Source organism: Rousettus aegyptiacus, unplaced genomic scaffold (genome assembly GCF_014176215.1).
Source record: "Rousettus aegyptiacus isolate mRouAeg1 unplaced genomic scaffold, mRouAeg1.p scaffold_m13_p_8, whole genome shotgun sequence".
Taxonomy (NCBI): Eukaryota; Metazoa; Chordata; class Mammalia; order Chiroptera; family Pteropodidae; genus Rousettus; species Rousettus aegyptiacus.
Window position 1 is genome coordinate 30,436,978 of NW_023416311.1, and position 13,686 is coordinate 30,450,663.

The window sequence follows — 13,686 nt, forward strand, 5'->3', positions numbered from 1 at the left end:
TTATGTTAAACCAGGACTTAAGAGAGCTGCGTACTTAAACTACACTCTTCTTCCTTCACATAATCAGCTTTTTTGAATTGTGCTTTGATACCTACCATCAGCTAACGGTAAATGGACATTAAAAATTTTTAATCTTGTTTACTCTGGAGATCTTGTTAAGATATTGTCCATTATGTCATGTAGTGTCCTTTTTCTGAGCACTCAAGGAAAATTTCTCTTCCTTCTTGGTACCAAGAATAGCTGGATTTCTCCTAAGCCATTATTAATAGTTTGCTTTTCCCCAATATACACTGCAAATCATTTAACTTATCTATTTTTCTTTCATTGGCTGCTGACACTTTTTAAAGCTTAATTGTGGGCTGTCTTTTATGAGCACACGGGAGCTTACAGTAGGCAATTTGTAATCCCATCTTATTCCTGGCTCCCTCTTGTTTATCCTGCCCTATTTTCCTTTTCTCAATTATTTCCTCACTTAAGTGAGGCAACTAGCATTTTCCCATTAACTTCTGTGTACAAAGCACCAAAAATGGCATTAGAAACACATAAATATACCATTCAATGATATAAGTGAGAGCAAATGAAAGCACTTGACATTCTACAGATGATGGCAAAAGTTACATTACAGGAGAAAGGGAGATATGCGCTAAGAAAAGCAGTATATCACAATCGGAGTACACAGCCCAACCCAGAGACATACTGGTAATCAGCTGATGAGTAGACAATCTACAGCTTCTCCTGCTAGGAGGTAATGAAAAATTCTTCTATTGCCCTCATAGTACTTGATATTCTCTCCTAGATTTTGTAATTAGTTATATAGGTAGATATTTTCTGGAGCTAGTTTTGCCTGTACTATAGAGTTCTCTTATTTATGAAATTACATTCTGCCTTTAATTCTCTCACTCATCCCTGAAGCCTTGTCCTGCAACACTGGAAAAAGAACTTTTGATTTCCTGCCAGATTACAATAGCATCTCCACACAGATGAGTAAGTAGACTTGTGCAAAGTTTCTGTCCTTAAGGAACTTTCAAGCCACTTGGAGAGATCAGATATCAACATGTGATGAGTTATGTCATTGAATTATTACATGTTGCTCCAAATTTCTAAAATGGCAAATCTGAGCCTTGAGAGTAGTGAAATTGTTTTTCTAGAAGCAGATTTGGCATAAAAATTAATCCTGAAAACCCTGCCTTGGCCTTTTCATGTTCTGTTAATGTCTAATCAAAATAAACTAGTACACAACAAACTAGTACAATCACTTAGCTGCTAAAGCCTAAAGTAGGGGTTGACTAACTGTGCCTTTGCACATTTTTTATATTTGAAACTTTAGTCCATAGAGATGTCATATGGAATTCTGACACTGGGACTTTGCATTCATAAATCAGAACATTAATTTTATTCATTCAAATGAATTTTAAAAATGAATTTAACTATAACATAACTTTGATATTTCTTCCCTTGTTAAATAATGAAGATGATTGAATAAGATGTTAAGTTATTGAGTAGTATTCGTTTAATGTAAATATTGAATTAATGCATAGTATTACATGATTTGTTTTCCTGAACATTGTTGAATGTAAGTGGATATGAAACATGCAAAAGATGCTTATTGTAGTTTCATTATATATTCTGTTTCTTGAAGCAAGAAAAAAAAACACCAGAAAAAAAATCTTCCACTATTGGCTCGATTATTATCTGCTTCTGACTTTTCTGAATACATGGGATTCAAAGGCTCAGTTATTTCTATGATACTTAAAATAAGTCTTTGGTATTTCATATATGTTCGAACATCTTGTAACTAAAAGTTACAGTCACATGTAACAGAGTCCTAGAGTCAAGATCAAATCATCATAAAATATTTTTAAGTAAAAATATAAATGACCAAAATTGCAATTTGCCACTTACTCCTGTTACAAACTGAATTACAGCTTAGTTTCAAATGCTCAGAGGGAAGATGCCTATATGTGGAGCGTTACTGCTTCCAGAATTTCCCTGAAGTACAACTCTGCTTTATATTGTCATCTCATAAGATATGTGTACTAATAGCAGGGAACTGCAATACGGATAATTAAGGATAGTGGATAAGGCTTATGTATGCAAAACATGATCTATATGTACAAAAAGTTACCTACATTTTTTACTGTCAGAAAGATTGATCTGATCACTGCTTCTCAAAATTAAGTGCATGCACAAATCACCTGGAGATCTTTTTAAAATGAATATTATTCTTCATTAGGTCTGGAGTAAGGCTTGAAATTCTGCATTTCTAACAGGATCCCAGGAAATGCTAATGCTGACTGTAGACAAAGCCTCATGTAGCCTTGTCACCTGTAGGTATGTGTACACTTTGGGGGCTAAAAACAAGAAAATTAATGCTTTTTTATCCTACCTTCTAAGTTGTTCCAGGCGGGCTAATAATCAAATTAACAGAGACAGATGAACAGGATAAAAATCAAGTTTTTAATACATGTGCATGGGGAATTCACACATGCCTGAAATTCCAAAGACAGTGAGGCAACGTTGGGTAGATGTGAAATTCCATACAAAAGAGAAAAGGCTGGGAATGGGGTCTTAGATTTCAGAAGTGAGAATGGTGTCTGTCTTAGGAGACTATGAACAACTTGAGGACAGAGATTGTGTCTTCTCCAGTTTTCTATCTATAGTGTCAAGCATGATGCCTTGACATGTAGAACATAGTCTACAAACCTTTCTTGTACAAGTGAATACCACCTGGCTGAATGATCATTTACCACTCATTGTACAGTTGGACCTTTAACTTTTCCTAAAACAAAATTTACAAAGTTTATTCACAGACAGTGTGTTAAAGAATGCCGTTCAAGTTTTAAGTCAAGAGTATCCTTTATTTAAAGAGTAACCTGAAGGACTATAAGCTCCATAAAGCAAAGTACACACACTAGAGCATCTCTGGAAGGAGTGAAAACGGCAAACCACCGAGATGCATCTCGTTCCTCCGGTGCGCCTAGAGAGACCCCGGAAATGCCCAGGAGGTGGGCACCGCAGGGAGTCGGTGTCGCACTTCCGCCCTGGGTTACAAGCCTTTTTTTTTTTTTTTTTTTTTTTTTTTTTTGTCATGAGTAGATGGGTTCTTTAGGCGGCGCCGCTCCGGGTAGAAGTCTGGGAGGGAGCCGAGCAGGGTGCGCCCCTGCTTGGGGAGAGCCGATGGGTTCCGCGGCTTTTTGCAGGGTTTGCCCTCCTCTCACCTGAAGAAACAACTCTAGGGAAATCGACTCGTGCCAGAGAAAGATGAGCTCGATATTGACCGCAAGTCTAAGCAGTGACGCTGAGGCGGGGGCCAGGGTTGCTGCGCCACCCTCGCGTGATGGACTTTTGATAGTGAAAGTGGAGGAAGACTCATCCGGAGGTCTGGAGTCCGATCTGCCTGGGGACTGTCAGGACACCGAAACTTGTCGACTGCATTTTAGGCGGTTCCGTTACCAGGAGGTGGCTAGTCCAGAAGAGGCTCTGAGCCGGCTCAGGGAACTTTGTCGTCGGTGGCTGAGGCCTGAGATGCACTCGAAGGAGCAGATCCTAGAGCTGCTGGTACTAGAACAGTTCCTGGCCATCCTGCCCCCAGAGCTCCAGGCCTGGGTGCAGAAGCACTGCCCCCAGAGTGAGAAGGAGGCAGGGGCTATTGTGCGGGCTCTTCAGAGGGCACTGGGTGAGCCCTCACCCCAGGTGAGGAGTGAGTGTGCCGATGGTGGGAGTTGGGGGAATGGAGGTGTATGGGATGGTATGAGTTTCAGAAGTTTTTTCCTTCCTCATTTTATTTTTTGCCAACTTTAGGATGTTCATGAAACTTTCAATAGATAAGCAACAATCCATCCAAGAAATGATCCTTCAGTATGGACCTCAGCACAAAACCTGCACAGGAGTATCGTTTACTCATCGTTAGGAATCCTTTTGTCTAACTGCATTATTTGAGAAAGAAAGTTATCAGGATGCTAGAACAGTAATTCCCCACCACTTTGAATGTGAGGATCCCTTTTTACTTTAACGTTTTGGAGGCTTGCTTCTCTCACAATTGAGAATAGTACTCCAGAGAGGGGAGAGGGGGTAGAAATGGAGTTAATAATTGATTATATCTATATGATGAAGGCTCCATAAAGATCCCAATAGTATGGGGCTCTGGGAGCTTCCAGGTTGGTAGCTCCCAACTTAAAGGGAGGGTAGGGCACCCTAACTTCATGAGGACAGAAGCTTCTGAACTCAGGACCCTCTGAGACCTTGCCCTATGCATCTCTTCCATCTTGCTGTTTTTGAGTTTTATGTTTTTATGGTAAACTGGTAATCTAGTAAGTAAACTGTTTTCCTACGTTCTGGAGCCACTGTAGCAAATTAATCAAACCCAAAGAGGGAGTCGTGGGAACCTCTAATCTAAAGCTGGTTGGTCAGAAACAGGTTGTGTGGCCGTGCAGTTGGCGTCAGAAGTTGGGGAGGGGAGCAGTCTTATAGGACTAAGCCCTTAATCTGAGGGATCTGAGTCCATCCCCAGGTAGGTAGTATCAGAATTGAGCTGAACTGTAGGATACCCAGCTGGTGTTGCAGAATTGCTTGATGTGTGGAAACAAACACATCTGGTGTTGGAGGTGAAGTAGTGCAGTGAAGTATTCAGAGTGTTCAGAGTGTAGGAGACACACAGTAGTGTAGTCTTCCTTTACACAGAGACAGAAGAGAGACTCAAGGGGAAAAAATTTATTACATTCAGGTCCTAGAGACAGGAGGCACCACATGCCACACAGAACATAATGGGAAGGACACCAGCGTGGTCAGGCAGATGACAGGAGCAAGCGAAAAGTTTAGGCCAGAGCCTATTTTGGGGTTTCCAGGGGAAAGGAAGGGCAAGGCAGGGTAAACAGTAGGATCGACTAGTTTGAATAATTTCAGTGGGTTGCAAATTATAGCAGTGGTCCCTAGTTGCCTGGTACCTGGCCTTAGGATGATTAAGGCTGAGGAATGTTACCTCCTGGGGTGTAAAGGCCAGATGGAGAAGATAGGGCTCTGGATTACCCAGTCTCAGCTGAGCCCTTTGCTCTAAGAATTAGCTCTCCCTAGCCACAAAGGTTTTCTTTTTTTTAAATATCAAAACATAACAAAATATAATAAAACATAACAGGAAAAAAAATACATTCCCCTTCTCTGTTATTGAGTGAGAGATCCTTGGAGTCAATTTGCAAGCCATCACTGGGACCTAAACAACCATTTCCCTGCATCAATTTTAGAACCTTCCCTTTCTTAGAACTGTGGCTATACCATCTCTGAATAGTCAACTTACATTTAAATAAACCATCTCAAAAGATCATCTTGTTGGATAATTATCTTACTGGTCAATGGTCAAGGAAGGGAAAGGAAATTATACTGAGCACTTGCTGTTGGTGAAGTACCTTCATCTTCTTAAGGTAAATATTTGTATCCATTTTGCACATGAGGAAACTGTCTCAGAACCAGCATTGGAACTTGGAACTCTGGTTATCTGTACATTTTTAATCTATCTCAGAGTTCTCTTTTGATAAATCACAGTGATATAACTTAAGTGCTCTTATTCCAAATCTGAAAGTGCCCCATCAGTATAAGATTCACTGGTAGACTCAACAGCCATGGTTGTTACTTTATTCTCAGTGCTGGCCGATGCCTCTCTGGAGTCAGGCCTCATCCTGAGACTAGTGGTAAGGGTATCCTGGGACAACAGGTGCTGAGGAGAGGTCACCTGTTGTTTCAGGGTTTGGTGAATGGCAAGGATGTGGCTGTCTCTCTAACCTGGGAGGAGTGGGATCATCTGGATCCAGTTCAGAGGGTCTTCTACAAGGAGAGCAAACCAAAGGATTATGGGAACATAGCCCCACCAAGTAAGTGCTGTTACTTTGCTTGTTTCTAGCTGTTTGTGATTTGTGAAGGGCTTGTTTAAGTCCAATCCCAGAGCCACTCTGCTGTTCACAGATACAAGTTGAGAGCCTTAGAGTCTTTTTTGTGACCCAAGCAAGACTTCTCTGTTCTATATTGCTAGGGGACATTCAGCTTATTATTTTAATTCATTTTTAATAAAATACCTACAGAAAAGTATAAAAAAATATAATGGGTATCTGTATATCTACCACCCAGGCTTATCAAATTTTAATATTGTCCGTATTGGCTTCATATTTTTTTAAAGAAATAATATGTTACAGCTATAGGTGAAGCCCTATGTACCCTCCCTGAAAGCTGTTCCCCTTGTTCCTTTTCCAGAGGTAACCAATATCCTGTTGTATTTATCATGTCCATGTGTATTTTATATTCTTTCTTCATATTCATGTAGCCACATACACATTTTTATCCCTTCCTTTCTTTCCCCATGTATACATACACACACATATAAATAAATGTATATGTAAACATGTATATAAACATGTAAACATATATACTATTTTCATGTTTTATGGTATATAAATTATATTAGTGTATGATTCCAGTGCACCTTGCCTTTTTCTCAACATTCAATTTTTAAGATTTATCCATGTTGATACATATAGCTCTAGTGTTTTCATTTTAACACCTATATATTTCATCATATGAATATTCCAAATTGTATTTATCCATTCTCCTATCCATGGGCATCAAGGCTTCTAGTTTTTCACCATTACAAACAGTATTACAGTGAACATTCTTGTATATTTCTCCCCGTGGTCATATATAGGAGTTTCTGAAGAAAATATACTTAGCGATGTTTGACCAGCTTGCTGTCCAAAAGGATACTCCAGCAATGCATGAGAACTCTTCTTTCTTTCATTCTTGTTAACGTTTGGTGTTCAGTTGATGACACAGTGCTTTAACATAGTAAGTAGTCCAGGTGTTCCTTTTAAAATATTAGATTATGTCACGCTTGTGCTCAGAACCTGCAATACTCACTTCACACAGAGTAAAAGCCTGTGATGTTAATGTGACATGGCCCTATTACCTCACTGATCCATTTCCTACTCTCCCGCTCACTCACTCTACTCCAGCTCCACTGACCTTGCTGCATCATGGTCTTTGCTCTAACTGGTCCTTCTGCCTGGAATAGTCTTCCTTCAGATTTTTACTATGCAAACTCCTTGACTTGTTGCAAGTTTTTGCTTAAATTTCACTTTTCAGTGAGGCCTGAGCATCATGTTTAATACTGCAGTTTGCCTACATCTGTCTTCCTCCCACACTGCTGACTGATTCTTTGCCTTACTCAAGTTGGTCCATAGCATTACTACGCTCTAACATCCTCTGTAATTTACTTTGTTTATTTATTGTCTGACCATCCCATCTAGAATGTCAACTCCCCAAGAAGAAAGATTTTTGACATTTGTTCATTAATATAACCCAGAATAGTGCCTGGCACAGAATAGATGCTAAATAAATACTATTTAGATTAATGGTATCTGATGATTTTAATTTGCCTTACCCTGATTTCTACTGGGTTAAATATCTTTCAGATGTATTTTAGACATTCTGGTTTCCTCTCCTGTGAATTGCCCGTTTATATCTTTATTTCCTCCATTGTCTTTTTTTAAATTGCTTTGTGGCTGTTCTTTATATTTTTGATATGAATCCTTTGTTATTTTACTGGTTATGAGGGTAGCTTGTCTTTTAATTATGACATCTTTTGTTATATAGAATTAAACTTTTTTGATATAGTCAGTTTCATCAATCTTTTACTGGTTTGTATTTTTCAAATCTTCTTAAGAAAATATCAGGCCCTTCTCAATCTTGATTCCAACTTTGCAGACACAGCAGATTTAAAATCTTTTTAACTCTTTCCAGTAGTATTTATTTTCATATTTCTAAATAAGATACTCTGCTGGTTTTCCACCTTCAGTTATTATCTCTTGACTGCCTACTGAGGAAGACAAAAATCCGTCCCACAATGTGTATACAGTTAGCAGTCCGTAATTCTCTCATTATAGTTAAATCAGTCTTTTTTGTTCAGTAATATAATGTTTTAATATTATGCCTATATAAATATTATCTGTATTCACTCACATAGTACATATGATTGTATGTCTTTTCTTTTACAGCTTTTAGTTTTCCCTTGAATTAAAAATGCCTTGTTTTAACAAAGACTCATGGACATGGACTATAGACTAGTGGTTACCAGAGAGTAGGGTGTGGGGGACCAGGGGGGAGGTAGACAGGGTAACGGGGCTCAAATATAGGGGGGAAGGGTGAAGTGGGTAAGAGGGATCAAATATATGGTAGCTGAAGGAAACTGGACTTTGGGTGGTAAACACACAATAGAATATATAGATGTAAAATTATAATGTATACCTGAAAATTATATAATTGTATTAACCAATGTTACCCCAATAAACTTAATTTAAAAAAAGAAAACATACCAAATTTGAGCAAAAGGAAATAATCAGTTAAATATTCTCTAACCTTTGTAATTGAATTATTACTTAAAAAAGGGAAAAATTTTAATGTTTAAAAAATGCCTTGTCTTGCATGTTTCTCATTTTCTAACTACTGCACACACTAGTTCATCCACAAGCTGTTAGAAATGTAAAACTCCTCTCCGTGCGATCACATATAGCAGATAAGCCATCATTTTCATATCCCCTTGGAGAGTTCCTTCTGAAGCTTCCTCTTGCCATTATGTGAAAAGACTTCTTCTCTAAACCTGTTACTCAGCTGTTGTCCTAGAACTTTCCTTCACTATCACTCTGGGAATCGAATTGTGAGGAACTTTTTATAGTATTTTTTATCTATCCACTTATTTTTATTGTGTTCTTACTGGGATTTCTTTCAGTTGTATGTTGGAACTCATAGGCTGATCCTGTCGGGTTTCCCCACCACCTTCCCATTTCTTTATCTTCTATTTCACTTTCTAGAAGATAGATCTCCTTAGATTTATTTTCTAACTCTTACTCTGAAATATTTTTGTTCTCATGAATATTTTCAAGAGCTTTTTCTTCTTCAAATATTCCTTTTATTATAGCCTCTTTATTTCTTCGATGCAATGTCTTCTCTCATTTATCTGAGAATATTAATTATATGTTATTAAAGTTTTCTCACTTCACGCATTGCATGTTTCATTGGCATTTCTATCAAAAGTTTTCTTGAAATGTTGGTGACCTTTCACTTTCTATTTGTATTTAATAGCCAAACATAAGAATTCTGACTGGAATCTCTGTTAGAAAAGGACTTGTAAACTGGTGATTTTCAGTATGAGGTTGTCCATCCAAGTGCCATCATATGTGGGAATTTCCTTATGTCATGTCTAGGTGTTTTTCACCTGGGCTGGTAAATGTTACCATGGAGAGATACTCAACAAATATTTTATTGAGTGTCTGCAGTAAGCCAGGTGCTATTTTAGGTGGGGATACAATAGGAAATAAGCTTATGAAATCCCTGCCATAAAAATTTCTGCCCTTTCTGTCTAGAGGACATAAGCTTGGAACCAATAGTTTGAGCCTGAGGAGAAGACAGTGCATTGAGGTTCTACCAATTAGAGTGTCAGGTTTCACTTAATTGTACTGATGTGACAGCAGTAACTCTCCCCTATTCTTAGCTGTTCCTGATGTCCCTGATCCAAAATTTATCTGGTTAAGCCTTTCTGGAGAGTAAACTACAAGAATTCTGGATTGGGGGATATAATTTGGTGTCTTGACTATTCCTCTGTAGACTTTCAATCAGTCCCAGATTTATCTCCCACACAAACCCTGCCTTCAGACATTGGAGGCATTTGGTATATCTAATACTGTAACTCATCACAGGAATAGAATTTCTCTTGTTAAGCCATCCTTCAGACATTGGATAAAGGCTATACTGGCTCTCTTAATACCCCTTCCCAATTTATGTGTCATAATATGGTGCTTAATACAACAGTGGAGTAGGGTGGGGGAGAAGAGATGGGTTGGTGGGTGCAGACAAAAGCAAAGAAGCAGGGTTTGTATAGGAAAATGTGAGCACATCTGACAGGTTACCTAAAACAATTTAACTTCAGAAGTGGTTACATGGAGATCAAAAAGTGGGGATGCATTTTTCTGCTGGTACTTGCTTATTTTACTCTTGCACAGGCTGAAATATCAGTAATTTGTATTTTAATGTTTCAGGTTTGGAAACCAGAACTGAGAACAAAGAGTTGATTCCAAAGCAAGAAATTCTAGAAGTAGAGCCACAGAGGCAGCTACAGGAAGCGTCCCAGGGTAAGGCTCCCTTGTTTTTCAAGTGTGCTGATACCCATGAGGACAGAGTAGATAAGCAGTCAGGAACCCCCTCATCACTGAAATTTGAAAATTCTCCGGAAGAGCAAGGACTCACCAGCATCTCAGATCTCAAGAATGGTCCAACGGAAGAGAGAGACTCCAAAAATAATGAATTTGGGAATAGTGCTAGAAGTTCACACTTGGTTTTTTGTCAGCATGGCCTGACAGCAGAGAGATCTGTTAATGGTAATGAATGTTGCATTCGTAGTTCAGGCCTTTTTGAGACTCAGAGGCAGTTCCGTGAAGAAAGACCTTATAAATGTGAAAGCTGTGAGAAGAGTTTCAAACAGCGTTCTGACCTCTTTAAACACCGGAGAATCCATACTGGAGAGAAACCCTACAAATGCCAAGAATGTGGGAAGAGCTTCAGTCAGAGTGCTGCCCTAATTAAACACCAAAGGACACATACAGGGGAAAAGCCATACACGTGTCCCAAATGTGGGGACAGCTTCAGACAGAGCTCACATCTCAATCGGCATCAAAAAATACACATAGGAGAGAAACACTATAAATGTAATGAATGCGGGGAAACCTGCCGTATTTCCAACCGTTTTAGACATCAGAGAATCCATAAAGGGGAGAGGCCCTATACATGTGAAGAATGTGAAAAGAGCTTCAAACGGTGCTCTGACCTCTGTAAACATCAGAGAATCCACACTGGGGAGAAACCTTATGGATGTTCTGTGTGTGGGAAGCGCTTCAGTCAGAGTGCAACCCTCATTACACATCAGAGAACTCACACTGGAGAAAAACCTTATAAATGTCTTGAATGTGGAGAAAGCTTTAGACAGAGTCCACACCTTATCCGACACCAAAGGATCCATAGAAATAAAGTCCTATCATTTTGACATACTTTTGTATGAATTGTTTTGTTTTTTTCATTGCCCAAATACTCATTCTTTGGCTTGTGGAGTATTTCAGTCAATCATGGATTGTATTTTCTTGGGCATCACACCCAAGATAGATTCAGTCTGACTCAAGTCTCAAGACATACGTTGATAAGAGTATTACAAAGGAGAAACTCATCAGTCGGAAGCCCCTCCAACATGATTCGGAGGAGACTTCTGAGAAGAGTGAGAGCTGACATGTGACGTTCTGTCCTTCTCATCACTCTCCTACCTTTGCTCTTGAACAACTAAATCTTGGCGCACTCCAGTTCTGTAAGAATTTTGGTCACTTAGAATTGTCTTTCTGCTTAGATGTCAGAGAGGATTGCAAATACTTTATCATCCAAAACAACTTATATAGTTCAGTGCATACAAGAGCCACTCTTTATTTTTGAATTAAAAAAAATTAATTTTGCAGAATCCCTCTCTTGCATTCTTTCCTTATTGGGTTAAACTGCAGGCACAACTAAAAACTTGGATTAGAGCTTAAGTCTGTCTTACTCTCTTACTAGTTCTGTACACTGATAATATATATTACATCCAAATTCTTTTTGAACTTTTTTTAAATTAAGGGGTTATAAGCACATTATTGGATGTTTTGGAAAACATCCAATAATTACTATATTCCCTTATGTGATCTGTTACAGGCATTTACAGTGGACTCTTGAACAACCTGGGGGTTAGGGTGCCCACACCCTCCATGCAGTCAAAAATCCAGGTATAATTGTTGACTCCCCAACAAGTTTAAGAGAGCCGGTTAATGGTAAAAAGTTTAAGCAGGCCATGAGCTGTATCACACTGGTTTTTCCCGAGCTTATAAAGGTTATTTGCCCAAGGTCAGACAGCTAGTAAATGAGAGTCATATATATAACCTGGTAGGGGTTCTGATCCTAGTGTTCTTCTTACTATAGGAACTCTGCAAACTTAAAATGGACTGTACTCTCTCCGATTTTAGTTTCCCTCCATTCTTCTACCTTCTATAGACATTTACTGTAACCTACAGACTACTTGAATTTCCCACATATCTATCTTTGGTCAAGAATTATGCTTTTAATCTCAGCTCCCTTTTCTCAGCTTCTAAATCACCAAATTAATAAAGGAAAAACTCCACTCTTATAAAACAATTTAAAAGTTTCACTTCTCTATTATCCTACCCCAAATTATTCACAAGTGACTATATACAGTAAGTGTGTATATGCCATCTCTGATCCCTAGATTATAAAGGTAAGTGTCTTACTCTGCTTTAATGCCTAACAAAATACCACAGACTGGATGGATAAATAACAAATTTATTTTCTCACAGTTCTGGACGTTGGAAGTCCAAGATCAAGGTTCCATCAGGGTTGGTGTCTTTTGGTACCTTTTCCTGTCCTGTAGGCAGCTGCCTTCTCATCGTGTCCTCACATGGCTTTTCTTGTTTGGTGGGCAGAAAGAGAACTGTTATCTATTCCTCTTATAAAGACACAAGTCCTATTAATGAGGGCCCCACACTTAGGACCTCACTTAATTAGCTCCTTAAAGGCCCTGTCTCCAAATACGGTAACATTAGGGTTTAGGACTTAAATGTATGAATTCATGATGTTGGGTAACAGGATTCAGTCCATAACTGAGAAACCATCTCACCACTCTTATGTTCCTATAACACCAAGCACAGCAGCCAGCAAAATAGTAAATCTGTAGATTTTTGCTAGCAAGCTGAGAGACCTGACTCGAGCTGGGAGAGTTATAACATTAAAATCTATTATCTTTGAATGTCTTTGTTTGGAAATTTTCAAGTTCTGTTCTGGAAAGTCCTGCACTCTGCTTGGGACTTGTAGGTCTCTGGCACAGTGGCACAGTTAAGAGCGAAGCTCCTGAAGCCCCCTGGTGGGAACTGCAAGGACGGGCCTGACCAAAGTGAGGGACCAGAGGGTTGCCAAGCACCCCGGGTTCCCAGAGGGTGCGTGGGGCAGAGCTGTCTACCAGGCACAAGCAGTGGAGAATGCTGAGGCTGAACAGGTGAGTCCCTGTTTCCCACATGCTTACCTTCTGGAAGGATTCTGAACAGTCTTTGGCAACCATCGTTGGGCTAGCAGGCGTCATAATGGAATGTGGAATCATTGGATAATAACAGCATGGCTTGGGGGACTCTGTGGGCCACTCATCTTGAGTTTCCAGAGAGCCACTTTGCCACTTCAAATAATTGGACTAGATAATCTATCTTAGCATTCCTGTCCCCTTCAGAATCCATGTTGGATTCTTTTGGTGAGCAAAGGGCTTATCATAATTTGGGCTCCCCATTTTGATTATTTTTAACTGTCCAATGCTGACTTGCTAGACTAAATGGTTTAGCTATTGGCCACAGCAAGAATAGCCTTTAGGACACGTCTCTAGTTCTCTTATAGCTAAATGTACTGCTTGTGATTCAGTATGTCAGGCTGGATTGCTGATTTCCAGATCAGTTCTCATCCATACAACCGAAAGCTACCCCTTTTTGCTTTATCAGGGAGTTTCCTGGCTTCCATCTGGCAGTGGAGGAAAGAAAGTCCTTGGAGTGGGTAGCTATAAATCCAATAATAGTGCTGATACTTTTTACT

The 13,686-nt window shown here is 39.3% G+C and overlaps 1 protein-coding gene across 2 annotated transcripts; it reads left to right on the plus strand.

The window, feature by feature from the left end:
* The first annotated feature begins 3,083 nt into the window (after positions 1–3,083).
* ZNF394 (zinc finger protein 394) lies at positions 3,084–11,527 on the plus strand. 2 transcript variants are annotated; one of them, XR_004952681.1, is made up of 4 exons: positions 3,084–3,693; positions 5,735–5,861; positions 6,686–6,825; positions 10,071–10,180. XR_004952681.1 is itself a non-coding variant. In XM_016120497.2 (3 exons), the coding sequence occupies exons 1-3, from the start codon at positions 3,262–3,264 to the stop codon at positions 11,069–11,071; spliced, it is 1,560 nt and encodes a 519-aa protein (XP_015975983.2). In that variant the 5' UTR covers positions 3,084–3,261; the 3' UTR covers positions 11,072–11,527. The 2 variants fall into 2 exon arrangements, 1 of the variants encoding a protein (XP_015975983.2); XM_016120497.2 differs by lacking the exon at positions 6,686–6,825 and having other exon boundaries at positions 10,071–11,527.
* The last annotated feature ends 2,159 nt before the right edge of the window (positions 11,528–13,686 follow it).